This window comes from Oncorhynchus mykiss, chromosome 6, assembly GCF_013265735.2.
Source record: "Oncorhynchus mykiss isolate Arlee chromosome 6, USDA_OmykA_1.1, whole genome shotgun sequence".
Classification (NCBI taxonomy): Eukaryota; Metazoa; Chordata; class Actinopteri; order Salmoniformes; family Salmonidae; genus Oncorhynchus; species Oncorhynchus mykiss.
In genome coordinates this window covers 26738064-26766018 of record NC_048570.1, presented here as the reverse complement: position 1 = coordinate 26766018, position 27955 = coordinate 26738064, and the positions used below count along the sequence as shown (strand labels likewise).

The following is a 27955-nucleotide window of genomic DNA, read 5'->3' as shown; positions in this document are numbered from 1 at the left end:
ATGTCCCTACTTGTATAGCTATGTAACATACTACTGTAAATATACAAGGGATGATGGATAGTCATGTGAAAATTATAGAACTCTAATCTGTTATTCATATCCAATCTTCACAAAAATCACACCTGCTTTCCTATGAGTTTTTATTCAGCTGATTCAAAAACATGCTATTAATAAACAGCCATTTCCTGTACAACATCAATTGAGTGCATTGGCAAAAAATCATAATGAGCCAGTCAATTGATGAAACTACTTCCATAGCTAGCCTTGATTTGGCCTGTACTACTTTGAAAGAGTGCTGTCCCATTTTTAGACAATATCAAGCTGCCTCATGGAAGTACGCGTTTTGCTTATAAGGATTATTTTAGTCAAACATCACTTCTTTGTATGATATAAATTATTGTATCTGTTGGGAAATAAATAATGTTGAGGTACTTAAATATTCCCTTAAACATAAGACCTGTTAAAGGCATATGGTGATCAAGTGAATGCAATTAAGGGATTCTGCATCATGAAGCAAACAAAGGAACCCATACTTTTAAAAACCAGGAAGGAAAGCCTCTTAAAATTAAGCAGATATTTAGACAGAGTAAGATTCAGAGCCATATACAGTAGACTATGCTATAGTGCTCTGGAAACAATAAGCAACTAAAAAGAGGGCAAAAATCTGTCATGTGAAGTGTAAATAAAATCTAAATGGAAATGTACGTTTCCATAGTAGAGCCTAGATAGAAATCTGCCCTGTGAAGCCTATATGCTATGTGATCAAAATCACCATGGCTGCATTTTTCATAGCCTTAGTGGGGTGTTATACCCCACACAGCCACGAAACATGTGTCCCAGGTGTTGGATCAGACAGGATAATCATGTAGATTTTTTATTTATTTATTGCAATTTTCATAGAAATGTAATTTTGTCATAAAATGGAAAGCTGTCTTGTTACACGTCATGGTGAAGTGCCCCAAAAGAAAGTCTACTAATGCTGTTGGACTTTTTGCTGCATTGGTATAGTATGAAGATCAAAAACAGGAACATAATCTTGCAATTATGTTTCTGACACCCATTATTTAGTAACTACCATTCACAAGTTTAATGACAATTAAATTACACGGTGATCATATAATTTCATAAAAATGAACAAAAGCTAAATATAAAAATAAAAAAAACTACACATAACATGTATCAGTTGCATTTATACAAGTACAATAAGATCTCAACATCATCCAAGAATAACAAAAGTGAAAAGCAGGGTCATTTGTAATCAACAGCAAATAACCGTAACAAATGTGCAGATATAAATTAGGTTTATACTCACAAACAGGATTAATATATTCAATCACTTTGTTCTAATGTGATAACGTTAATTTAAAACAACAGTAAGAACAGTCAAACAGAGGATGGAAGATGAAATCAGTCTCCGTTGACTCAGAGGTTTACAGTGCATCCCTATGGAAAACATTGACCTCTGACTCCCAAGCAGCTGTACAGTATGTTTTTAGGATTGATAACGTTAATTTAAAACAACAGTAAGAACAGAGTCAAACAGAGGATGGATATTTAACTCAGTCTCCATTCGCTCAGAGAGGTTTACAGTGCATCCCTGTGGAAAACATTTACCTGACTCCCAAGCAGCTGGAGAGTGTGTTTTTAGGATGGAGTTGGCGGATCATACCTCACATTCTCTGGATCCTGAGATTGTGCAGGTGTAGGCCCTTGTCTCATTTACCAATGCATCCATGGTCTGAGAGTTTGTATAAGTCAAATAATACTCTTGTAACTGAGAGTTAAGGTTAAGCTTCTGCTTCCGGGCCTTTTTTCTGTGCTTGCGGTTGACTGAGTGCTGCTGCAGCTGCCTCATGCTATTGGGGTAGCGCTTCCATGAGACATAAATTACCAGCAGAATCAATGACACAGAGAGAAATAGGGCTACACTGCCTGCAATGATTTTATGGAAGGCCATATGCTCAAACTCTAGTTCTGGGAAAAATGATGAGGATTCTGGAGAGATTGAGGTCATGAGTATGGACTCCCTTGTGTCTTTTTCTGTCACAATGGGAGAGACAGGTTGTGGAGTGAGTCTTTGTACTGTTGATGCAGATATACCTTGGGTTGTTGTGGTCGTGGAAGGAGGAGGTGTGGTAGGCTTTTTGATGTCCACAACTGAGGCTGTGGTTTGCCTCATGATCATAGCTGTGGTTTGCTCTTCAACTGATATGTTCACACAGACTGTGTAGTTCCTCACTATGTCCATTACTCTGTCTCCCTGAACTGACTTGGGGCTGCTGCATATAATTTTGATGTCCTTTGAGCCTCTGAAGTTCTTCAGCCAGGTCACCAGGGGGCAGATGGTAGGGCTGCAGTCCCAGGCATTACCCACCAGGCTGATGGTGGTGAGGGAGACCCAGGCTGAAACCACATCCTGAGACATGTTGCTCAGCTTGTTGGATTCAAGATGGAGTATTTGTAAGTTTGGCATACACTGGAAAACAGCTGGGTCCAGGATCTGGATGTCATTTCCTGAGAGGTCTAATTTCTGCAGTGTATGCCAGATCCATGGCAGGCCCTGATTGACGGCTCGTATCCGGTTCCATTGCAAGTAGAGGACCTGTAGATTGCTAAGGCGTGGGAAAAGAAACAAATTAATCCTTGAAAATTGATTATGCTCCAGATGAAGCTCCTTCAACTTGAACAGCCCCAAGAAGGTGGTGCGGAATAGGGTGCGTAGGTGATTGTAACCCAGGTCCAGGAACTCCAGGCTACGACACTCCAGAAAAGTCCGTACAGGTATACTGCTGAGACCATTGGACCGTAGGTGAAGGTTTTGGAGCTTACGCAGACCATAGAAATGACCTGGCTGCAAAGAGTGTAGCTGGTTGTAGGAAAAATCAAGATTGCGCAGGTTTGGTACAGCATTGAGAGCCTTATTGTGTAAAAGTGTGATCTTGTTGGAGCTAAGAATCAGTTCTTTGAGCCTACGCACGCCCTGAAAGGCTAAGCTATCTATGGCGGTGATGGAATTGTGGTCCAGGTAGAGCCAGATGAGCTGGTTGAGATGAGCGAATTGGTAAGGCAGCAGAGTCGCTAAGCGGTTGAAGCGCAGGGACAGACCCTGGCATCCAGTAGAGATGTTTTCTGGAATGTCTTGAAAAATGCCAGACTCGCAATAAACAATCTTTCCTTCGCAGCGACAACTTGCTGGGCACATTCTCTCCCCCTTGCTGAGCAGCAGAAGAAAAGACGTCAGGAGAAAAAGACATGACAGCCTCCTGTCCCAAACTCGGGAACCTGTAGAAGAGAAGAGATTGAGTGCATGGGGCTATCATAGCACATACACCCCCCCCCCCCCCCCCCCCATTTCAATATGGTGCCATGTCACTGTGCAATGTCCATGACAAAGTGGATTGATTTTCAGACCGATTTTTTTTTTGCAGTGGCAGGTGACAATCCGGTAAAGTGACAATCCGGTAAAATATGGGTGATGGGTGTTTCTTTCTAAGCCAGAAATGCACAGCAGTAGATAACGGACTCTGAAGAACTTTCACATTTCGCATCGTATCAGCTCCAAATAATTACATTGTTTTCACTTTAAATCTAACACAAATGGAACATGGCTGATTTATATGTAATGTACCGAATATAAAAAAGGAAAGGCATATTTATCAGTGACCAATCTATTATTATTTTTTTTACATCTGGATTAGAAAACCCTATATAATACATTTGCTGGTTGTACATTGACTAGGAAAAGCAAGCATCAACGAATGTCATGTAACAAATCTTCAAGCGCCATGTAACTTTAATGAAATAGATAAATTTGTCATTTCATTTCGTTTCATTGGTGGTCACTTACTCATGGCGTTAGTAAAATAGCGGCAATCCTTTCAGCACCAGGGAACTGTCCAAATAATTCATTTAACTCCTTTCATTTGACACACGCCTGCTCTTCCACTAGAAAACTCAAATTATTGACTGAATTCTCTCACGAGTTTCAAGAGATGCTCACAAGTGTATATCACTGATGATAAGTACGGCATATTTTAAATCAGAATAAAAGACAACAAATAGCGTAAGTAATCTTCCAAACAGTTCAATATATCCGCGGAGGATCAATGAGACGAGGCATAATGCACTCCTCCCCAAATAGTCTGTTGGACTGGTATAGTGTCTTCTCCTGGACGCAGAAAAAAAGCGAATTACTGGCTATGCGCAATAAACAATTCCGTTTGAGCGTGTCTGATTGCACAACCAAGTGCAAATGCAACACCTTGCTCTCTCTCTCGCTCTCTACGCACACATGCACGTACACTCGCTAACACACACACACAGAGACAGAGAGAATTCCGCTGTAAAAGAATCGGTAACATTCGAGTTAATTAAATAAATCCATACTGTGCATTATTTATTGAATGTTGAAATATCAACGTACTTCAACATACTCCGATTATGAAAGATCTATGTATTTACAAAAGCTACATTGTTAACGAGGAATTCAGGAGAAAGAAATGTAGTCTCCACAATCTGCCAGCTAACATGGGTGAATAATCGAAAGACTAATATCGCTGTTGTATAGTAGGCCTACTGCCCACAGTATATATATAAATAGCATCACAATAAAATACTACACAATATTAATGTTCTAGACATGTTTCATGGGAAGTTGCAAGAACATTCATGTGTCCAGTTCTCTGAGGGTTAGGAGAATATTCCATCAAATTCCCACCAAATATACACAGAACATGGTTGTCATAACATAAGATATTGTTCTATACATGTTTCATGGGGACGTTACAAGAACATTTCAGTGTATCAGTTGTCAGGCTGTAGCCTGATAGTCCCAAAGAAGTATCCCCCTTTTACTGTGTCAATCAAGGCCCTGATTGGTGAACCACTGACAGCACTTTGTCAGTTGGCAAGGTAAGGGACACTCACACATAGTGCTTTCAATTTATTTGACACACACGATTACACTGTGCATGTTCATTTATACAGTAATTATTATTCAACAGTCCTCACCTGGGATTTGAACTCACAACCTCTTGGTTCACTGTACACCGATCTGCTATACCACCATGTCCGTCTCAGGCATTGGTTAATCTGACTATTCTCATCAACAATTTGAGAGCTTTCTGTATAGTTGTCTAATGTTGGTGGTGCATGTTAACCTGTTTTAATGATACTACAATAACAAACACCTTAACCACTGTCCCAATAAGTGATATCTCTAGGACATGGTTATTGGGCCAGTGCAGTTAGACCCTGTCCAGAAATAACCCTACGCCCATCTCCCTAGGCACTTGTATAGATCTGAAACAACTTGATAGGGGTAGCAATAGGGTAAACACACTTTGAAGTCAATCTCAGCTCTGTTAAAAGTACACTCAAGAAACACTTTTATTGATAATAGTATCATTAAAACAGTTTAACGTTCCCCACCAACATTAGACAACTATACTGAAAGCCCTTAAATGTCTGAAATAAATTTATCAAATCAATGATGAGAATAGTCAGATTAACCAATACCGGAAACGGACATGGTGGCGTAGCGGGAAGAACGAAGTATGTATGTAAGTTGAAAACACTATGTTAAAATCACTGTGTGCACCCTAACCTTGCCAGCAGACAAAGAGCTGTGACTGGATCAGTGGTTCACCAATTAAGGCCTTGATTGGCTCGGCAACAGTAACAAGGCGTGTGTCACGCCCTGACCATAGTTTACTTTGTATTTTCTATGTTTTGATTGGTCAGGGTGTGATCTGAGTGGGCATTCTATGTTTCATGTCTTGTTTGTCTATTTCTATGTTCAGCCTGATATGGTTCTCAGTCAGAGGCAGGTGTTCGTCATTGTCTCTGATTGGGAACCATATTTAGGTAGCCTGGGGTTCACTGTGTGTTTGTGGGTGATTGTTCCTGTCTATGTGTTTTCACCAGATAGGCTGTTTAGGTTTTCGTTACGTTTATTGTTTTTGTAGTGTTTGTGTTTAGTGTGGTTTTTCATTAAACATGAATCGCAATCTACACGCTGCATTTTGGTCCGACTCTCCTTCTCACGAAGAAAACCGTCACAGAATCACCCACCACCAACGGACCAAGCAGCGTGTAAACAGGCAGCAACAGCAGCGTAAAGAGGAATGGACATGGGAGGACGTTTTAGATGGCAAGGGCTGTTACACTTGGGAGGAGATACTGGCTGGAAGAGATCGCCTCCCATGGGAACAGGTGGAGGCACTTAGGAGAGCAGAGGCAGCCGGAGAGAGGAGCCGGCGATATGAGGGAACACGGCTGGCAAGGAAGCCCGAGAGGCAGCCCCAAAAATTTCTTGGGGGGGGGCTAACAGGGAGTATGGCTACGCCAGGTAGGAGACCTGCGCAAACTCCCTGTGCTTACCGGGGGGCTAGAGAGACCGGACAGACACCGTGTTATGCAGTGGTGCGCACGGTGTCTCCAGTGCGGGTGCATAGCCCGGTGCGGTATATTCCAGCTCCGCGTGTCTGCCGGGCTAGATTGAGCGTCGAGCCTAATGCCATGAAGCCGGCTCTACGCAGCTGGTCCCCAGTGCGTCTCCTTGGGCCGGCTTACATGGCACCAGCCTTGCGCTCGGTGTCTCCGGTTCGCCTGCATAGCCCAGTGCGGGCTATTCCACCTCGCCGCACTGGCAGGGCGACCGTGAGCATTCAACCAGGTAAGGTTGGGCAGGCTCGGTGCTCAAGAGCTCCAGTGCGCCTGCACGGTCCGGTTTTTCCAGTACCACCTCCACACCCCAGCCCTCCGGTAGCAGCTCCCCACACCAGGCTTCCTGTGCGCGTCCTCGGCCCAGTACCACCAGTGCCAGCACCACGCATCAGGCCTACAGTGCGCCTCGCCTGTCCAGCGCTGTCGGAGCCCTCCTCTTCAGCGTTGTCGGAGTCTCCCGCCTGTTTAGCGCTGTTAGAGCCTTCCTTCTCTACAGCGCTGCCGGAGTCTCCCGCCTGTTCAGAACTGCCAGTTTGCAAAGAGCTGCCAGTTAGCATAGAGCTGCCAGTTAGCATAGAGCTGCCAGTTAGCATAGAGCTGCCAGTTAGCATAGAGCTGCCAGTTAGCATAGAGCTGCCAGTTAGCAAGGAGCTGCCAGTCTGCATAGAGCTGCCAGTCTGCATGGAGCTGCCAGTCTGCAAGGAGCCGCCAGAGCTGCCAGTCTGCAGGATGCCGCCAAAGCTGCCAGTCTGCAAGGAGCTGCCAGAGCTGCCAGTCTGCAAGGAGCCGCCAGAGCTGCCAGTTAGCATGGAGCCGCCAGGGCCGCCAGTCAGCATGGAGCAGCCAGGGCCGCCAGTCAGCATGGAGCAGCCAGGGCCGCCAGTCAGCATGGAGCAGCCAGGGCCGCCAGTCAGCATGGAGCAGCCAGTCAGCATGGAGCAGCCAGTCAGCATGGAGCAGCCAGAGCAGCCAGTCAGCATGGAGCAGCCAGAGCTGCCAGTCAGCATGGAGCAGCCAGTCAGCATGGAGCAGCCAGAGCTGCCAGTCAGCATGGAGCAGCCAGTCAGCATGGAGCAGCCAGAGCTACCAGTCATCATGGAGCAGCCAGAGCAGTCTGCCAGCATGGAGCAGCCAGAGCTGTCAGTCAGCATAGAGCAGCCAGTCTGTGTCGACCAGTCTCTTCCAGATCTGCCAGTCGTCCAGACTCTTCCAGATCTGCCAATCGTCCAGACTCTTCCAGATCTGCCAATCGTCCAGACTCTTCCAGATCTGCCAATCGTCCAGACTCTTCCAGATCTGCCAATCGTCCAGACTCTTCCAGATCTGCCAGTCGACCAGACTCTCCCAGATCTGCCAGTCGTCCAGACTCTCCCAGATCTGCCAGTCGTCCAGATTCTCCCAGATCTGCCAGTCGTCCAGATTCTCCCAGATCTGCCAGTCGTCCAGATTCTCCCGGATCCGCCAGTCAGCCAGGATCTTCCGGATCCGCCAGTCAGCCAGGATCTTCCAGAACCGCCAGCCAGCCAGGATCTGCCGGATCTAACCACCTGCCTGAGCTTCTTCTCAGTGCTGAGCTTCTTCTCAGTGCTGAGCTTCCTCTCAGGGCTGAGCTACCCATCTGTCCCGAGTTACCTCTGTCCCGAGCTGTCCCTCTGTCCCATGTTATCATTGTGGTGGGTAACCTATTTAGGGACGTTTAGGAGGGGGATTAAAACTGTCATGGAGTGGGGTCCACGTCCAGCGCCAGAGCCGCCACCGCGGACAGATGCCCACCCAGACCCTCCCCTATAGGTTCAGGTTTTGCGGCCGGAGTCCGCACCTTGGGGGGGGGGTACTGTCACGCCCTGACCATAGTTTACTTTGTATTTTCTATGTTTTGATTGGTCAGGGTGTGATCTGAGTGGGCATTCTATGTTTCATGTCTTGTTTGTCTATTTCTATGTTCAGCCTGATATGGTTCTCAGTCAGAGGCAGGTGTTCGTCATTGTCTCTGATTGGGAACCATATTTAGGTAGCCTGGGGTTCACTGTGTTTGTGGGTGATTGTTCCTGTCTATGTGTTTTCACCAGATAGGCTGTTTAGGTTTTCGTTACGTTTATTGTTTTTGTAGTGTTTGTGTTTAGTGTGGTTTTTCATTAAACATGAATCGCAATCTACACGCTGCATTTTGGTCCGACTCTCCTTCTCACGAAGAAAACCGTCACAGCGTGATGTGTTATGAAACCATTTTTTGTGAGAGTGTTTCTTTGGGACCATCACGCCACATCCTGACAACTGATACACATATCTTCCTGCAACGTTCCCATGAAACATGTCTAAAACAATATCTTATGTTATGACAACCATGTTCTGTGTATGTTTAGTGTGAAGTTGGACTATTCTAACACACAGAAAACTGGACACATTAGTTTTTGCAATGTTACCGTCTAGAACATTGATATCTTATATTTTGGGAACATGTCAACCATGTTTTGTGGATGTTTGGTGGGATGTTGATGGAATTTTCTCCTCTACCCTCAGAAAACTGAAAACATGAATGTTCTCACAACGTAACCATGAAGCGTGTCTAGAACATGTGCAGTTCAGGTCAGCAATAACAGAGAGAACAATCTCTCCTAATATCTCAATGCATTTGGGAAATCAGTGCCTTTTATACTGATGACAGGATAAAAGGACATTTTGGCCTTCTGCGATTTCTTATCAGACATAAGATTGGATTTTAGTTTTTAAATCTCTAGCCACCACACGTCAGGACGGACATGATGCCACTATAATTTTGTAATGGGTCGTTGTTCACACAGTGGGTCATGTGAACTCTGCTACCAATGCTCAGCAGTGTTTTTTAATTGATAATTTCATCATGAACTGTCACACCCGTCTCCCCCCCCCCCCCCCCCCCCTCCAGGTGTCGCCCATCTTCCCCAGTGTATTTATACCTGTGTTCTGTCTGTTGCCAGTGAGACTGCGTGCCATTATGTACCTTATGGACTCTGATCTTTAACTAAAGCATTTACACAGAAGAAAATTATATATAAATGCAACATGCAACATTTTCAAAGATTGAGTTAGTCATAAAAGGAAATCAGTAAATTGAAATACATTCATTAGGCCCTAATCTATGGATTTCACATGACAGGGATGTTAACAAAATTGTGCACAAGATTGTAGAGAATGAAGCTTTTTGTGAGTATGGAACATTTTTGGGATCTTTTATTTCAGCTCATGAAACATTGGACCAACCCTTTACATGTTGCGTTTGTTTTTTCAGTGTATTATTTAATCAAATATGTTTTATTGTCACATACACCAGATAGGTGCAGTGAAATGTGTTGTTTTAACAGAATATTGCTTTCTGCAGTGATCTCATTTCAGCCTTGGCCACACATCCACATCATCTCCATTGCTCTTTGTGTACTATTTTGTTTTGTAAGAGCTTTTCCAGCTCTTGCAGTCTTTCCAACCCTTTTCCAACACAAATACTGTCACAGGAAGGCAGAACATCTAATAACATTCATTGCATATAAAAGCTACAACAACAAATACAATTTAGCCAATGCAGTTACAGGCTATGTACGTCCTGAAGAACTGCGGTGCATCGTAGTTCACAACACATTTCACCCCGTTGATGACAATGCCTCTGGCAGCAGCATCAGTGCTGGTCAAACTTGAACAGAACAAATATATATTATTATATATTTGGCAGAGAAAATATAACGTTAAATTATCCTCAAACAGACACTCATACTCACAGTTGGATCTTTCCCTGTTCAAACTCCTTAAGGGTTCTCCTCCTGTCATTGGGAGTCGTGAGGAGAACTCAACTGCCTGCACTCCACTAAAAAGCTACACTAGCAGACACAGTCTGTTAGAGAGAACAGAGAGCAAATCATATGGCTGTGGACATCATCAAATAATGCATTAAGGAGAAGGCAAGGGAAGATTCACCAACCTGTGAGCGGATTCTCTGGAATTGGTGAAGCACAGAATGGGACTAAACTTCAGGCACAGCATGAAATGGAGGATGAGGAGGGGCTTCTTACTCAGAGTGCAGGGCATATTCCGGCGCGATGGCCGCCTCGCTTCACGTTCCTAGGAAACTATGCAGTTTTTTGTTTTTTTCCCCGTGTTATTTCTTACATTAGTACCCCAGGTCATCTTAGGTTTCATTACATACAGTCAAGAAGAACTACTGAACATAAGAGCAGCGTCAACTCACCATCAGTACGACCAAGAATATGACTTTCGCGAAGTGGATCCTGTGTTCTGCCTTTCACCCAGGACAACGGAATGGATCCCAGCCGGCGACCCCAAAAAACGACTTCGTAAAAGGGGGAAACGGAGCAGTCTTCTGGTCAGACTCCGGAGACGGGCACATCGTGCACCACTCCCTAGCATTCTTCTCGCCAATGTCCAGTCTCTTGACAACAAGGTTGATGAAATCCGAGCAAGGGTAGCATTCCAGAGGGACATCAGAGACTGTAACGTTCTTTGCTTCACGGAAACATGGCTCACTGGAGAGACGCTATCGGAATCGGTGCAGCCAGCTGGTTTCTCCACGCATCGCGCAGACAGAAACAAACATCTTTCTGGTAAGAAATAATCACAGCCGTATATATTCCCCCCCAAGCAGACACATCGATGGCTCTGAACGAACTTTATTTGACTCTTTGCAAACTGGAATCCATTTATCCGGAGGCTGCATTCATTGTAGCTGGGGATTTTAACAAGGCTAATCTGAAAACAAGACTCCCTAAATTTTATCAGCATATCGATTGCGCAACCAGGAGTGGAAAAACCTTGGATCACTGCTATTCTAACTTCCGCGACGCATATAAGGCCCTGCCCCGCCCTCCTTTCTGAAAAGCTGACCACGACTCCATTTTGTTGATCCCTGCCTACAGACAGAAACTAAAACAAGAAGCTCCCGCGCTGAGATCTGTTCAACGCTGGTCCGACCAATCTGATTCCACACTCCAAGACTGCTTCCATCACGTGGACTGGGATATGTTTCGTAATGCGTCAGACAACAACATTGACGAATACGCTGATTCGGTGAGCGAGTTCATTAGAACGTGCGTTGAAGATGTCGTTCCCATAACAACGATTAAAACATTCCCAAACCAGAAACCGTGGATTGATGGCAGCATTCACGTGAAACTGAAAGCCCGAACCACTGCTTTAAATCAGGGCAAGGTGACCGGAAACATGACCGAATACAAACAGTGTAACTATTCCCTCCGCAAGGCAATCAAACAAGCTAAGCGTCAGTATAGAGACAAAGTAGTATCTCAATTCAACGGCTCAGACACAAGAGGTATGTGGCAGGGTCTACAGTCAATCACGGATTACAAAAAGAAAACCAGCCCAGTCACGGACCAGGATGTCTTGCTCCCAGGCAGACTAAATCATTGTTTGCCCGCTTTGAGGACAATACAGTGCCACTGACACGGCCCGCAACTAAAACATGTGGACTCTCCTTCACTGCAGCCGACGTGAGGAAAACATTTAAACGTGTCAACCCTCGCAAGGCTGCAGGCCCAGACGGCATCCCCAGCCGCACCCTCAGAGCATGCGCAGACCAGCTGGCTGGTGTGTTTACGGACATATTCAATCAATCCCTATCCCAGTCTGTTGTTCCCACATGCTTCAAGAGGGCCACCATTGTTCCTGTTCCCAAGAAAGCTAAGGTAACTGAGCTAAACGACTAGCACTCACTTCCGTCATCATGAAGTGCTTTGAGAGACTAGTCAAGGACCATATCACCTCCACCCTACCTGACACCCTAGACCCACTCCAATTTGCTTACCGCCCAAATAGGTCCACAGACGATGCAATCTCAACCACACTGCACACTGCCCTAACCCATCTGGACAAGAGGAATACCTATGTGAGAATGCTGTTCATCGACTACAGCTCGGCATTTAACACCATAGTGCCCTCCAAGCTCGTCATCAAGCTCGAGACCCTGGGTCTCGACCCCGCCCTGTGCAACTGGGTACTGGACTTCCTGACGGGCCGCCCCCAGGTGGTGAGTGTAGGTAACAACATTTCCACCCCGCTGATCCTCAACACTGTGGCCCCACAAGGGTGCGTTCTGAGCCCTCTCCTGTACTCCCTGTTCACCCACGACTGCGTGGCCACGCACGCCTCCAACTCAATCATCAAGTTTGCGGACGACACAACAGTGGTAGGCTTGATTACCAACAACGATGAGACGGCCTACAGGGAGGAGGTGAGGGCCCTCGGAGTGTGGTGTCAGGAAAATAACCTCACACTCAACGTCAACAAAACTAAGGAGATGATTATGACCTTCAGGAAACAGCAGAGGGAACACCCCCCTATCCACATTGATGGAACAGTAGTGGAGAGGGTAGTAAGTTTTAAGTTCCTCGGCGTACACATCACAGACAAACTGAATTGGTCCACCCACACAGACAGCATCGTGAAGAAGGCGCAGCAGCGCCTCTTCAACCTCAGGAGGCTAAAGAAATTCGGCTTGTCACCAAAAGCACTCACAAACTTCTACAGATGCACAATCGAGAGCATCCTGTCGGGCTGTATCACCGCCTGGTACGGCAACTGCTCCGCCCACAACCGTAAGGCTCTCCAGAGGGTAGTGAGGTCTGCACAACGCATCACCGGGGGCAAACTGCCTGCCTTCCAGGACACCTACACCACCCGATGTCACAGGAAGGCCATAAAGATCATCAAGGACAACAACCACCCGAGCCACTGCCTGTTCACCCCGCTATCATCCAGAAGGCGAGGTCAGTACAGGTGCATCAAAGCTGGGACCGAGAGACTGAAAAACAGCTTCTATCTCAAGGCCATCAGACTGTTAAACAGCCACCACTAACATTGAGTGGCTGCTGCCAACACACTGACTCAACTCCAGCCACTTTAATAATGGGAATTGATGGGAAATGATGTAAAATATATCACTAGCCACTTTAAACAATGCTACCTAATATAATGTTTACATACCCTACATTATTCATCTCATATGTATATACTGTACTCTATATCATCTACTGCATCTTTATGTAATACATGTATCACTAGCCACTTTAACTATGCCACTTTGTTTACATACTCATCTCATATGTATATACTGCACTCAATACCATCTACTGTATCTTGCCTATGCCGCTCTGTACCATCACTCACTCATATATCTTTATGTACATATTCTTTATCCCCTTACACTTGTGTGTATAAGGTAGTACTTTTGGAATTGTTAGCTAGATTACTTGTTGGTTATTACTGCATTGTCGGAACTAGAAGCACAAGCATTTCGCTACTGTAACGGTTTTCTGTATGAGAAGGAGAGTCGGACCAAAATGCAGCGTGTAGATTGCGATCCATGTTTTAATGAACAAACGTAAAACACGAATCAATACAAACACTACAAAATAAAGAACGTGATGAACGTAACGAAAACCTAAACAGCCCTATCTGGTGAAAACACATAGACAGAAACAATCACCCACAAACACACAGTGAAACCCAGGCTACCTAAATATGGTTCCCAATCAGAGACAATGACGAACACCTGCCTCTGATTGAGTACCATATCAGGCCGAACATAGAACTGGACAAACTAGACATGTAACATAGAATGCCCACTCAGATCACACCCTGACCAACCAAAACATAGAAACATACAAAGTAAACTATGGTCAGGGTGTGACAGCTACACTCGCATTAACATCTGCTAACCATGTGTATGTGACAAATAAAATTTGATTTGATTTGACATAGTACTCTCCAAAAAAAGAGACCACAGTGACACATTGCTCTGGGATATAGGAGAAATAAAAAATCTATTGCAATAATTTTTTGGTAAAGAACACAAATAAAAAAACAGAAATGTTTAAATCACCGAAATGCATATATCCGAGAATAATGTGTGAAAGCACACAATCCATAGGTGTAGTACAGTTTGTATTCTCTAACAAACAAACCACATAGTTGCCGGTCCTGAATTTCCAGTACTGTCTGAAAGAATCCTGAGAAGTGAGGTCTTCCCTCGCTGCAGTGATAAGTGCAGGCTCTGTCCTCTTGAAGATCTAGACTGCTTCAGAACCCCTCTTGGATCTGTAAACTGCCTTGGTCACCTGACTGAGCCAAGACTGGTGCATGCGGTCAATCATCCGGTCTGCCTCATCAATGATCTGAGAGAAGGATTTATAATGAGAACATCATGAATTATGAATACTTTATTTAAATACTGTTAGTCATAACATCCATGCAAATAAAATGGACACTGTACTTGTATTAGTGACCCACAAGGAAGCGGAGGTGTTCCAAACTGAAACCATAAATCTTATTGATGTGATCAACCAGTCTCCCAGGGGTTGCGACAACAATGTCTGCCAAACTGTGGCTTGTTCCACCTCTGTAAAAATAGCAAAAGGTATCTCTTTCAGACTGATTCTCTTTAAAATCATGGTGCCTGTCACGCCCTGACCATAGTTTACTTTGTATTTTCTATGTTTTGATTGGTCAGGGTGTGATCTGAGTGGGTATTCTATGTTTCATGTCTTGTTTGTCTATTTCTATGTTCAGCCTGATATGGTTCTCAGTCAGAGGCAGGTGTTCGTCATTGTCTCTGATTGGGAACCCTATTTAGGTAGCCTGGGTTTCACTGTGTGTTTGTGGGTGATTGTTCCTGTCTATGTGTTTTTCACCAGATAGGCTGTTTTAGGTTTTTCGTTACGTTCATCACGTTCTTTATTTTGTAGTGTTTGCATTGATTCGTGTTTTACGTTTGTTCATTAAAACATGGATCGCAATCTACACGCTGCATTTTGGTCCGACTCTCCTTCTCATCAAGAAAACCGTGACAGAATCACCCACCACAAAAGGACCAAGCAGCGTGTCAACAGGCAGGAGCAGCGCGAGGAGATGCGCAATAAGGATTTCTGGACATGGGAGGAAATCCTCGACGGGAGAGGACCCTGGGCTAAACCAGGGGAGTGTAGCCACCCAAAGGTGCAGCGGGAGAAGAAACAACAGGAGCAGCCCAAAGAGGAGTGCAGTATGGAGTATACGACTTGGGAGGAGATCGACAGGTGGGCGGCCGACCCAGGGAGAGTGCCGGAGCCCGCCTGGGATTCGATGGAGCAGTGCGCGGAAGGATATAGGAGAATGGAGTTTGCGAAGCAAGCAAGGCGGCGCGGACGGAGGCCCCATAGTCAGCCCAAAAAAATTCTTGGGGGGGGGCTCAGGGAGAGTGTGGCAGAGTCAGGAGCCAGACCTGAGCCAACTCTCCCTGTTTATCGTGAGGAGCCAAGGAGAGCAGAACCAGAGCCGGTGTTGGAGGTGAGTGAAACAGAGACTGTGAAGGAGTTAATGGGGAAATTGGAGGAGAGAGAAATGAGGGAGTTGCTGTGTTGGTGCATTTTGCATAGAATTCGCCTGACGGAACGTGTCAGGGATTTGATGGCACCTGGGTTAGCGCTCCATACTCGTCCTGAGGTCCGTTTTAGTCGGCTGGTGAAGTTGGTTCCAGTCTCACGCATCAGGCCTCCTGTGCCCATCCCTAGCCTTGCACGTCCTGTGCCAGCACTATGCATCAGGCCTACAGTGCGCCTCGCCTGTTCAGCGCAGCCAGAGCCTCTCTCATCTCATGCGCTATCGGAGTCTTCCGCCTGTTCAGCGCAGCTAGAGCCTCTCTCCTCTCCTGCGCTGCCGGAGTCTCCCGCCTGTTCAGCGCAGCCAGAGCCTCTCTTCTCTACTGCGCTATCGGAGTCTCCCGACTGTTCAGCGCAGCCAGAGCCTTTCTACTCTCCTGCGCTGCCGGAGTCTCCCGCCTGTTCAGCGCAGCCAGAGCCTTTCTGCTCTCCTGCGCTGCCGGAATCTCCCGCCTGTTCAGCGCAGCCGGAGCCTCTCTCCTCTCCTGCGCTGTCGGAGTCTCCCGCCTGTTCAGCGCAGCCAGAACTGCCAGTCTGCATGAAGCAGCCCGAGCTGCCAGTCTGCAATGAGCTGCCAGTCTGCAAGGAGCTGCCAGTCTGCAAGGAGCTGTCCGTCTGCATGGAGCAGCCTGAGCTGTCAGTTTGCAAGGAGCAGCCAGAACTGTCAGTCTACATGAAGCAGCCAGAGCTGCCAGTCTGCAAGGAGCTGCCAGTCTGCAAGGAGCTGCCAGTCTGCAAGGAGCTGCCAGCCTGCAAGGAGCTGCCAGTCTGCAAGGAGCTGCCAGTCTGCAAGGAGCCGCCAGAGCTGCCTGTCTGCAAGGAGCCGCCAGAGCTGCCTGTCTGCAAGGAGCCGCCAGAGCTGCCAGCCTGCAAGGAGCTGCCAGCCTGCAAGGAGCTGCCAGCCTGCAAGGAGCTGCCAGTCTGCAAGGAGCTGCCAGTCTGCAAGGAGCTGCCAGCCTGCAAGGAGCTGTCAGTCTGCATGAAGCAGCCCGAGCTGTCAGTTTGCAAGGAGCAGCCAGAGCTGTCAGTCTACATGAAGCAGCCAGAGCTGCCAGTCTGCAAGGAGCTGCCAGTCGGCAAGGAGCTGCCAGTCTGCAAGGAGCTGCCAGTCTGCAAAGAGCTGCCAGTCTGCAAGGAGCTGCCAGCCTGCAAGGAGCTGCCAGCCTGCAAGGAGCTGTCAGTCTGCATGGAGCTGCCAGTCTCCAAGGAGCCGCCAGAGCTGCCTGTCTGCAGGATGCCGCAAAAGCTGCCAGTCTGCAAGGAGCCGCCAGAGCTGCCAGTCTGCAAGGAGCCGCCAGAGCTGCCAGTCTGCAAGGAGCCGCCAGAGCTGCCAGTTAGCATGGAGCAGCCAGGGCCGCCAGTCAGCATTGAGCAGCCAGTCAGCATGGAGCAGCTGGAGCTGCCAGTCGGCATGGAGCTGCCAGTCAGTATGGAGCAGCCAGAGCCGCCAGTCAGCATGGAGCAGCCAGTCAGCATGGAGCAGCCAGAGCTGCCAGTCAGCATGGAGCAGCCAGAGCTGCCAGTCAGTATTGAGCAGCCAGTCAGCATGGAGCAGCCAGATCTGCCGGTCGACCAGACTCTCCCAGATCTGCCGGTCGACCAGACTCTCCCAGATCTGCCGGTCGACCAGACTCTCCCAGATCTGCCGGTCGACCAGACTCTTCCAGAGCTGCCGGTCGACCAGACTCTTCCAGAGTTGTCAGTCGACCAGACTCTTCCAGATCTGCCCGTCGTCCAGACTCTTCCAGATCTGCCCGTCGTCCAGACTCTTCCAGATCTGCCCGTCGTCCAGACTCTTCCAGATCTGCCAGTCGACCAGACTCTTCCAGATCTGCCCGTCGTCCAGACTCTTCCAGATCTGCCCGTCGTCCAGACTCTTCCAGATCTGCCCGTCGTCCAGACTCTTCCAGATCTGCCCGTCGTCCAGACTCTTCCAGATCTGACAGTCGTCCAGACTCTTCCAGATCTGACAGTCGTCCAGACTCTTCCAGATCTGACAGTCGTCCAGACTCTTCCAGATCTGACAGTCGTCCAGACTCTTCCAGATCTGACAGTCGACCAGACTCTTCCAGATCTGACAGTCGACCAGACTTTTCCAGATCTGCCAGTCGACCAGACTCTTCCAGATCTGCCAGTCGACCAGACTCTTCCAGATCCGCCAGTCGTCCAGACTCTCTCAGATCCGCCAGTCGTCCAGACTCTCCCAGATCCGCCAGTCGACCAGATTCTCCCAGATCCGCCAGTCGACCAGATTCTCCCAGATCCGCCAGTCGACCAGATTCTCCCAGATCCGCCAGTCGACCAGATTCTCCCAGATCCGCCAGTCGACCAGATTCTCCCAGATCCGCCAGTCGACCAGATTCTCCCAGATCCGCCAGTCGACCAGATTCTCCCAGATCCGCCAGTCGACCAGATTCTCCCAGATCCGCCAGTCGACCAGATTCTCCCAGATCCGCCAGTCGACCAGATTCTCCCAGATCCGCCAGTCGACCAGATTCTCCCAGATCCGCCAGTCGACCAGATTCTCCCAGATCCGCCAGTCGACCAGATTCTCCCAGATCCGCCAGTCGACCAGATTCTCCCAGATCCGCCAGTCGACCAGATTCTCCCAGATCCGCCAGTCGACCAGATTCTTCCAGATCCGCCAGTCGACCAGATTCTCCCAGATCCGCCAGTCGACCAGATTCTCCCAGATCCGCCAGTCGACCAGATTCTCCCAGATCCGCCAGTCGACCAGATTCTCCCAGATCCGCCAGTCGAACAGATTCTCCCAGATCCGCCAGTCGACCAGATTCTTCCAGATCTGCTAGTCGACCAGGATCTGCTGAAACCGCCAGCCAGCCAGGTTCTGGTAGTTTCTACTACCTGCCTGGGCTTCTTCTCAGTGCTGAGCTTCTTCTCAGTGCTGAGCTTCCTCTCAGTGCTGAGCTACCCATCTGTCCCGAGTTACCTCTGTCCCGAGCTGTCCCTCTGTCCCATGTTATCATTGTGGTGGGTAACCTATTTAGGGACGTTTAGGAGGGGGATTAAAACTGTCATGGAGTGGGGTCCACGTCCAGTGCCAGAGCCGCCACCGCGGACAGATGCCCACCCAGACCCTCCCCTATAGGTTCAGGTTTTGCGGCCGGAGTCCGCACCTTGGGGGGGGGTACTGTCACGCCCTGACCATAGTTTACTTTGTATTTTCTATGTTTTGATTGGTCAGGGTGTGATCTGAGTGGGTATTCTATGTTTCATGTCTTGTTTGTCTATTTCTATGTTCAGCCTGATATGGTTCTCAGTCAGAGGCAGGTGTTCGTCATTGTCTCTGATTGGGAACCATATTTAGGTAGCCTGGGTTTCACTGTGTGTTTGTGGGTGATTGTTCCTGTCTATGTGTTTTTCACCAGATAGGCTGTTTTAGGTTTTTCGTTACGTTCATCACGTTCTTTATTTTGTAGTGTTTGCATTGATTCGTGTTTTACGTTTGTTCATTAAAACATGGATCGCAATCTACACGCTGCATTTTGGTCCGACTCTCCTTCTCATCAAGAAAACCGTGACAGAATCACCCACCACAAAAGGACCAAGCAGCGTGTCAACAGGCAGGAGCAGCGCGAGGAGATGCGCAATAAGGATTTCTGGACATGGGAGGAAATCCTCGACGGGAGAGGACCCTGGGCTAAACCAGGGGAGTGTAGCCACCCAAAGGTGCAGCGGGAGAAGAAACAACAGGAGCAGCCCAAAGAGGAGTGCAGTATGGAGTATACGACTTGGGAGGAGATCGACAGGTGGGCGGCCGACCCAGGGAGAGTGCCGGAGCCCGCCTGGGATTCGATGGAGCAGTGCGCGGAAGGATATAGGAGAATGGAGTTTGCGAAGCAAGCAAGGCGGCGCGGACGGAGGCCCCATAGTCAGCCCAAAAAAATTCTTGGGGGGGGGCTCAGGGAGAGTGTGGCAGAGTCAGGAGCCAGACCTGAGCCAACTCTCCCTGTTTATCGTGAGGAGCCAAGGAGAGCAGAACCAGAGCCGGTGTTGGAGGTGAGTGAAACAGAGACTGTGAAGGAGTTAATGGGGAAATTGGAGGAGAGAGAAATGAGGGAGTTGCTGTGTTGGTGCATTTTGCATAGAATTCGCCTGACGGAACGTGTCAGGGATTTGATGGCACCTGGGTTAGCGCTCCATACTCGTCCTGAGGTCCGTTTTAGTCGGCTGGTGAAGTTGGTTCCAGTCTCACGCATCAGGCCTCCTGTGCCCATCCCTAGCCTTGCACGTCCTGTGCCAGCACTATGCATCAGGCCTACAGTGCGCCTCGCCTGTTCAGCGCAGCCAGAGCCTCTCTCATCTCATGCGCTATCGGAGTCTTCCGCCTGTTCAGCGCAGCTAGAGCCTCTCTCCTCTCCTGCGCTGCCGGAGTCTCCCGCCTGTTCAGCGCAGCCAGAGCCTCTCTTCTCTACTGCGCTATCGGAGTCTCCCGACTGTTCAGCGCAGCCAGAGCCTTTCTACTCTCCTGCGCTGCCGGAGTCTCCCGCCTGTTCAGCGCAGCCAGAGCCTTTCTGCTCTCCTGCGCTGCCGGAATCTCCCGCCTGTTCAGCGCAGCCGGAGCCTCTCTCCTCTCCTGCGCTGTCGGAGTCTCCCGCCTGTTCAGCGCAGCCAGAACTGCCAGTCTGCATGAAGCAGCCCGAGCTGCCAGTCTGCAATGAGCTGCCAGTCTGCAAGGAGCTGCCAGTCTGCAAGGAGCTGTCCGTCTGCATGGAGCAGCCTGAGCTGTCAGTTTGCAAGGAGCAGCCAGAACTGTCAGTCTACATGAAGCAGCCAGAGCTGCCAGTCTGCAAGGAGCTGCCAGTCTGCAAGGAGCTGCCAGTCTGCAAGGAGCTGCCAGCCTGCAAGGAGCTGCCAGTCTGCAAGGAGCTGCCAGTCTGCAAGGAGCCGCCAGAGCTGCCTGTCTGCAAGGAGCCGCCAGAGCTGCCTGTCTGCAAGGAGCCGCCAGAGCTGCCAGCCTGCAAGGAGCTGCCAGCCTGCAAGGAGCTGCCAGCCTGCAAGGAGCTGCCAGTCTGCAAGGAGCTGCCAGTCTGCAAGGAGCTGCCAGCCTGCAAGGAGCTGTCAGTCTGCATGAAGCAGCCCGAGCTGTCAGTTTGCAAGGAGCAGCCAGAGCTGTCAGTCTACATGAAGCAGCCAGAGCTGCCAGTCTGCAAGGAGCTGCCAGTCGGCAAGGAGCTGCCAGTCTGCAAGGAGCTGCCAGTCTGCAAAGAGCTGCCAGTCTGCAAGGAGCTGCCAGCCTGCAAGGAGCTGCCAGCCTGCAAGGAGCTGTCAGTCTGCATGGAGCTGCCAGTCTCCAAGGAGCCGCCAGAGCTGCCTGTCTGCAGGATGCCGCAAAAGCTGCCAGTCTGCAAGGAGCCGCCAGAGCTGCCAGTCTGCAAGGAGCCGCCAGAGCTGCCAGTCTGCAAGGAGCCGCCAGAGCTGCCAGTTAGCATGGAGCAGCCAGGGCCGCCAGTCAGCATTGAGCAGCCAGTCAGCATGGAGCAGCTGGAGCTGCCAGTCGGCATGGAGCTGCCAGTCAGTATGGAGCAGCCAGAGCCGCCAGTCAGCATGGAGCAGCCAGTCAGCATGGAGCAGCCAGAGCTGCCAGTCAGCATGGAGCAGCCAGAGCTGCCAGTCAGTATTGAGCAGCCAGTCAGCATGGAGCAGCCAGATCTGCCGGTCGACCAGACTCTCCCAGATCTGCCGGTCGACCAGACTCTCCCAGATCTGCCGGTCGACCAGACTCTCCCAGATCTGCCGGTCGACCAGACTCTTCCAGAGCTGCCGGTCGACCAGACTCTTCCAGAGTTGTCAGTCGACCAGACTCTTCCAGATCTGCCCGTCGTCCAGACTCTTCCAGATCTGCCCGTCGTCCAGACTCTTCCAGATCTGCCCGTCGTCCAGACTCTTCCAGATCTGCCAGTCGACCAGACTCTTCCAGATCTGCCCGTCGTCCAGACTCTTCCAGATCTGCCCGTCGTCCAGACTCTTCCAGATCTGCCCGTCGTCCAGACTCTTCCAGATCTGCCCGTCGTCCAGACTCTTCCAGATCTGACAGTCGTCCAGACTCTTCCAGATCTGACAGTCGTCCAGACTCTTCCAGATCTGACAGTCGTCCAGACTCTTCCAGATCTGACAGTCGTCCAGACTCTTCCAGATCTGACAGTCGACCAGACTCTTCCAGATCTGACAGTCGACCAGACTTTTCCAGATCTGCCAGTCGACCAGACTCTTCCAGATCTGCCAGTCGACCAGACTCTTCCAGATCCGCCAGTCGTCCAGACTCTCTCAGATCCGCCAGTCGTCCAGACTCTCCCAGATCCGCCAGTCGACCAGATTCTCCCAGATCCGCCAGTCGACCAGATTCTCCCAGATCCGCCAGTCGACCAGATTCTCCCAGATCCGCCAGTCGACCAGATTCTCCCAGATCCGCCAGTCGACCAGATTCTCCCAGATCCGCCAGTCGACCAGATTCTCCCAGATCCGCCAGTCGACCAGATTCTCCCAGATCCGCCAGTCGACCAGATTCTCCCAGATCCGCCAGTCGACCAGATTCTCCCAGATCCGCCAGTCGACCAGATTCTCCCAGATCCGCCAGTCGACCAGATTCTCCCAGATCCGCCAGTCGACCAGATTCTCCCAGATCCGCCAGTCGACCAGATTCTCCCAGATCCGCCAGTCGACCAGATTCTCCCAGATCCGCCAGTCGACCAGATTCTCCCAGATCCGCCAGTCGACCAGATTCTTCCAGATCCGCCAGTCGACCAGATTCTCCCAGATCCGCCAGTCGACCAGATTCTCCCAGATCCGCCAGTCGACCAGATTCTCCCAGATCCGCCAGTCGACCAGATTCTCCCAGATCCGCCAGTCGAACAGATTCTCCCAGATCCGCCAGTCGACCAGATTCTTCCAGATCTGCTAGTCGACCAGGATCTGCTGAAACCGCCAGCCAGCCAGGTTCTGGTAGTTTCTACTACCTGCCTGGGCTTCTTCTCAGTGCTGAGCTTCTTCTCAGTGCTGAGCTTCCTCTCAGTGCTGAGCTACCCATCTGTCCCGAGTTACCTCTGTCCCGAGCTGTCCCTCTGTCCCATGTTATCATTGTGGTGGGTAACCTATTTAGGGACGTTTAGGAGGGGGATTAAAACTGTCATGGAGTGGGGTCCACGTCCAGTGCCAGAGCCGCCACCGCGGACAGATGCCCACCCAGACCCTCCCCTATAGGTTCAGGTTTTGCGGCCGGAGTCCGCACCTTGGGGGGGGGTACTGTCACGCCCTGACCATAGTTTACTTTGTATTTTCTATGTTTTGATTGGTCAGGGTGTGATCTGAGTGGGTATTCTATGTTTCATGTCTTGTTTGTCTATTTCTATGTTCAGCCTGATATGGTTCTCAGTCAGAGGCAGGTGTTCGTCATTGTCTCTGATTGGGAACCATATTTAGGTAGCCTGGGTTTCACTGTGTGTTTGTGGGTGATTGTTCCTGTCTATGTGTTTTTCACCAGATAGGCTGTTTTAGGTTTTTCGTTACGTTCATCACGTTCTTTATTTTGTAGTGTTTGCATTGATTCGTGTTTTACGTTTGTTCATTAAAACATGGATCGCAATCTACACGCTGCATTTTGGTCCGACTCTCCTTCTCATCAAGAAAACCGTGACAGTGCCATTTATGCACAAAGGACTATTTTGAGTGAAAGGAAACTCTAAGCTTAAACAAATAGAATAATTTAATATCTACCCAGGAAGAAAGACCTTGATGTGTCTTGACTGGGTTTCAGAGAGCGATGCCTGCTCTTTGGCAAAAAACTTTTGACCAGCGATTATAACCACTTTCAAGCTGGTGCCCTCCGCATATGAACTGAATACTTTGCAAACCTGTTTGAGGAAAAACATTCAACGATTTTCAGTGGATGTGAGCTAACCAAAAACAATCACAAGTTATCTCCATCATGGAGATTGAAGGTTTGACCCTAGTTACCTGCTGTGCAAGCTCTTTGGTGGGCAACACTGTCAAAACCCGGATGTCACATAAACCTCGCTCCATCAGTGCCTAAGACGACATGAGAACATCAAACTTTCTATCTAATGAAAGAAAACACACCTTCCATAAAAAATGTATGGCTGATGGTTTAATTCATACCTGAATAACAGGTATAACAAATGCACTTTTATTACCATTTTGTTCCACAAATCGAATTGCACCGAATCGTTTCAAACTAAAAGTATTGTATCGTAGCCCATGTATCTAGATGCGTATCGAATTGTGCTTGTAAGGAGAGATGCACATCTCTAGGACAATTTCCACTACAAGTTATATCAATGTGATAGTGCACTTAACCAAAATACGGTACCTTTTGAATAATCTTTTTCTCAAAATCATCCCATCTAAGACCAAGGAGAGAAGCAAAGACAAAATAAGGGATACAAATATAAAAATGTATTCTTATGAATGTTATACTATTTCAAATGTAAATGTGTGACAAAATGATAGATACAGACCTTTGTCTTCTGTTAGTTGTATATTTTTTGTAGCATTTTTCTTCTTTGCATGCATTGTCACCTTTGGAAAGTTCTTCAGGGTCAGGTGGAGACATGTTGGTTTACTTGCTCTTTCCTCTTCTTTGGGTGTTTTGTCTCCTCAAGGTTGTCTCCGTTGTTTTTTATTTTCTTCTTCGCAGAGGTGTCCCTGTCATTCTGAACTATTGTTTTTGACTTGTGTTCCCCTTGACATGCCAAGCTCTGTTGCTCCTCGACTTTGGCCTTCCTCTGAAGCTTAGCCAACAATACTTTGGATCGAGACTCGTTGCTAGAGCCATCACTTTCCTCATCTCCAAGATATCTATGAAAAGCATAATGTATGTCATTGTAGTTCGTTTTAGGTCCTTACTTTATTTAACGTTACTGTACACTTTATAAACACACGTATTACTACATTAATCCAGGAGGTTGCTAGCCATCACACAACAAACACAAACAGTGAACATACATATTAATAAGTAACATAGCTATTGTTCAAATGTTGAAACGGGCTACAACAAAAATATGTGGGCAAACTTCATGTAGCTCTATTAGCCTATCCACGGATGGCTAGCTGGAAATTAAGTCAGGAGTCTACAATATCACAATGCATTTTTCAAACAGTTCACTATGTCAACTATTATGAGTCGATACAATTTAGATCTCAGCGTTTGCTTTGCTTTTACCAAAGATATTAGCCACAGTTCTCTCTGCATTTACACACATGTATTTTCCTGTTGACAGACGCTTTAAAACGATGTTGGTCGCTTTTTGATGCGAAAACAGAAGGCTTGACCACTTAAAAAATATAAAGGGAAATGTTTTCTTCCTATCTTGTGAGTAAGTAAAGCTATTCTAATTATCCTCTTTGTTAATAGATATATTGTTCATATTTTGCTTAGTGATAACAATATTTATATATTTCAAAAATGCATTGAACGCGTTATAAAACAAGCAGCCTTTTCTTTAAGACCCCTTCCACCCTGTAACGTGCAGCCTTCCAAATGATGACGCAGTCCAAAGAAAATCAAAGGATGAGACTGCGCTAATTTGATTCTACAAGCCGTAATCATCCACAACGCGCTCTCTTTTAGCGGTGAAATACGGATAACGTGTAGCTAGTTACCGGAGAATATTACGTTCGGAAACATAGCTGAGAACATCAAGCGGGTCAACTTTATAAAGTAGGTTGTTTTGGGACGCTCCCGACCGACTGGAAACCAAGTAAACGAAAACGTTACAGAACGTGAGCCACATGAGTTCTGACGCTAAGCCCGAGCCTAAACAAGCCTAAATGGAGAATGAAAGCAAGTATCTCCCTGAGCTTCTGTCAGAAAAAGACCGTCTGGATTCTTTATTCACACATGCAATAAAACTTATATCTACAGAGATAGAAAGGAGAGACAAATAAAGAGACAGAAAGAGAAACTAACCTGGGCCTGTTTACCACAAAGAACATCAAGGTCAAGGAACGTGTACTCATTCCAGTCAAACAGTACCCAAGGTTCAACTTTGTTGGTAAGATTTTGGGACCCCAGGGGAACACAATCAAGCGCCTCCAGGAGGAAACTGGAGCAAAGATCTCAGTATTGGGCAAAGGTTCCATGAGGGACAAGGTGAAGGAGCAAGAGCTGAGAAAGGGTGGTGAGCCCAAATATGCTCATCTGGGCATGGAACTGCAGGTCTTCATAGAGGTGTTTGCTCCTATACCTGAGGCATACCTGCGCATGGCTCACGCCATGGACAAGGTCAAGAAGTTCCTCATCCCTCAGAACACCATGGATGGTATATGCCAGGATCAGTTCATGGAGATTGGCTACCTGAATGGCGGTCAAGATTCACAATCCAGGGGACGAGGGGGCCCTCCAGACAGGGGCAAGGGAGCACCCCCACCCAACTCAGTAGGAGCCAGGGGCAGAGGAATGCTACCTCGTGGAGGCACTCAAAGTGGTGCCGCTTCCCAATGAGGACCTCCCAGGGGTGTGTCGGCCAGAGGGGCTCCAGCTGGTCGGGGTGGACCCCCCTCTCCACCTGCTAGAGGAGGCACTACACCCCGTTCCAGACCACCCACCCCAGGGACACCAAGGATGCTACCATCCCCAGCCCACTCCCACCAGCAGCACCACCACCCAAGGCTGAGGCCTACAATGAATATCCTGTCTATGAAGAAAGCTACGCTGAGCCTGCATATGAAGGTTATGACAACTTTTACAGTCAACAACCTCCACAAGCGGACACAGAGTACTATGACTACGGACATGGTGAGGCTCAGGAGACTTATGAACCCTATGCCCAGGATGATTGGGAGGGTTAATGGTCCTCCACTGGAGGCAAAACCCCTCCAGCGAGGCAGGATAAGAGGGGGGCCTACGGAGAGCATCCATATGGAAGATACTGAACAGTCTCTGGTAGAGGGTTGCCATTTATAACTCACTTAACTCTCCAAAGTAATTTCCTTAAATGTTTTTATTTTACATTTTCTGTAGTTTTTTTGTTTTTTAATGATTTGAGAGCAGGACAACTGGATGTATGGTATCGAGTGTGCGTAGCAAGCAAATGCAAGGATTTGGATAATACGTTTTCATTCAATGTTTGTTTCCACTGCATCATTGACAGTTTTAATATCTAATTTAATGGTTACTTAGAGAAACGTGATACCTTGTATAGTGTTAAATGTTATTTTTTAAGGTTTGTTTCAGTTTGTCTTGAAATGATTTGTGGCAGTTGCAGTCTCATTTAGGCTGCATTTCTAACGTATTTTTAGCTAAAACTTGATTAATGACGTCAATGTAACATCGGCAACTAGACTAAGAATATATGGGGAAGAACCAACATTTTCTAGACAAATCATTTTTGCAGAAACTAACTCCCTATAGAGGCATAGATTTCAATGTTTTTTTTCTTTTCTTAGGGTTTTGAAATCTAGCCTTATTAGACACTGAGACAGTCTGTCCTAAAATATCTGTAAGTATTTTAAATTCGACTTGGTAGTAAGTACATTCTACTTTAGATAACTTTTGTTTGGCTTACTTTGGTCTACATTTTATTGGGCTGACTTTGATAGAAATGCTGATAAATTGCTCACTTTGTTTGAATGGTCCTACAAGAATTTGGACATGGTCCTCACATGGTCTTCTTGTGAAGGAAAACTGCAGCCATCTCAATATTATATGCACTTACACTTATTAAGAACGTTTTGTATATTGCTTTCTAAAGTTGTGCCGTCTCCAAAATGCATAGTGCTACGTACGTGTGTACTCTTGCCTAAATAGGATACTAAATATATCCCCAAAATGTTTTTCTGCAGTGCGTTGTATCAATAAAGCATAATCTTTTTTCTTTTTTTTATCACACAAAAAAAAAAGACTGCGCTAATTTTCAGTCAGCTTTTGAGGCTAGCCAGAAAGCTAACGTTATTCATCAAGTGAAGGGTATCGCTAACTGACAGGGAAATTGACGACTTTTTCACAATGGCAGAAGAATCTGCTGTCAAAGTCTGTGTACGTGTTCGACCTCTCATAGAACGGTGAGGCTGTTTTCTCACCTTAAAATATAGCTAGTTAGTTTACTGAACAAGTA

At 47.8% G+C, this 27955-nt stretch overlaps 1 protein-coding gene and 2 pseudogenes across 1 annotated transcript; 1 reads left to right on the top strand and 2 right to left on the bottom strand.

Annotated features, from left to right (window-relative positions):
• Positions 1-1065: 1065 nt before the first annotated feature.
• LOC110525625 (leucine-rich repeat transmembrane neuronal protein 4-like) lies at positions 1066-9481 on the bottom strand. Its single transcript, XM_021605907.2, has 2 exons — positions 9384-9481; positions 1066-3282 (listed from the first exon to the last, which is right to left on the bottom strand). The coding sequence occupies exons 1-2, from the start codon at positions 9418-9420 to the stop codon at positions 1664-1666; spliced, it is 1656 nt and encodes a 551-aa protein (XP_021461582.2). The 5' UTR covers positions 9421-9481; the 3' UTR covers positions 1066-1663.
• Positions 9482-9696: 215 nt separating this feature from the next.
• Positions 9697-25345, bottom strand: LOC110526092 (annotated as a pseudogene).
• Positions 25346-25375: 30 nt separating this feature from the next.
• LOC110525624 lies at positions 25376-27740 on the top strand (annotated as a pseudogene).
• Positions 27741-27955: the final 215 nt, after the last annotated feature.

Bases quoted from the DNA above. Each gene is read 5' to 3' on its own strand.
- LOC110525625 (XM_021605907.2), bottom strand. From the start codon at position 9,420: ATGGCACGCAGTCTCACTGGCAACAGACAGAACACAG. The intron at 3,283-9,383 runs GTATAAATACAC...TCTCTTCTACAG, and splicing joins TGGCAACAGACAGAACACAG to GTTCCCGAGTTTGGGACAGG.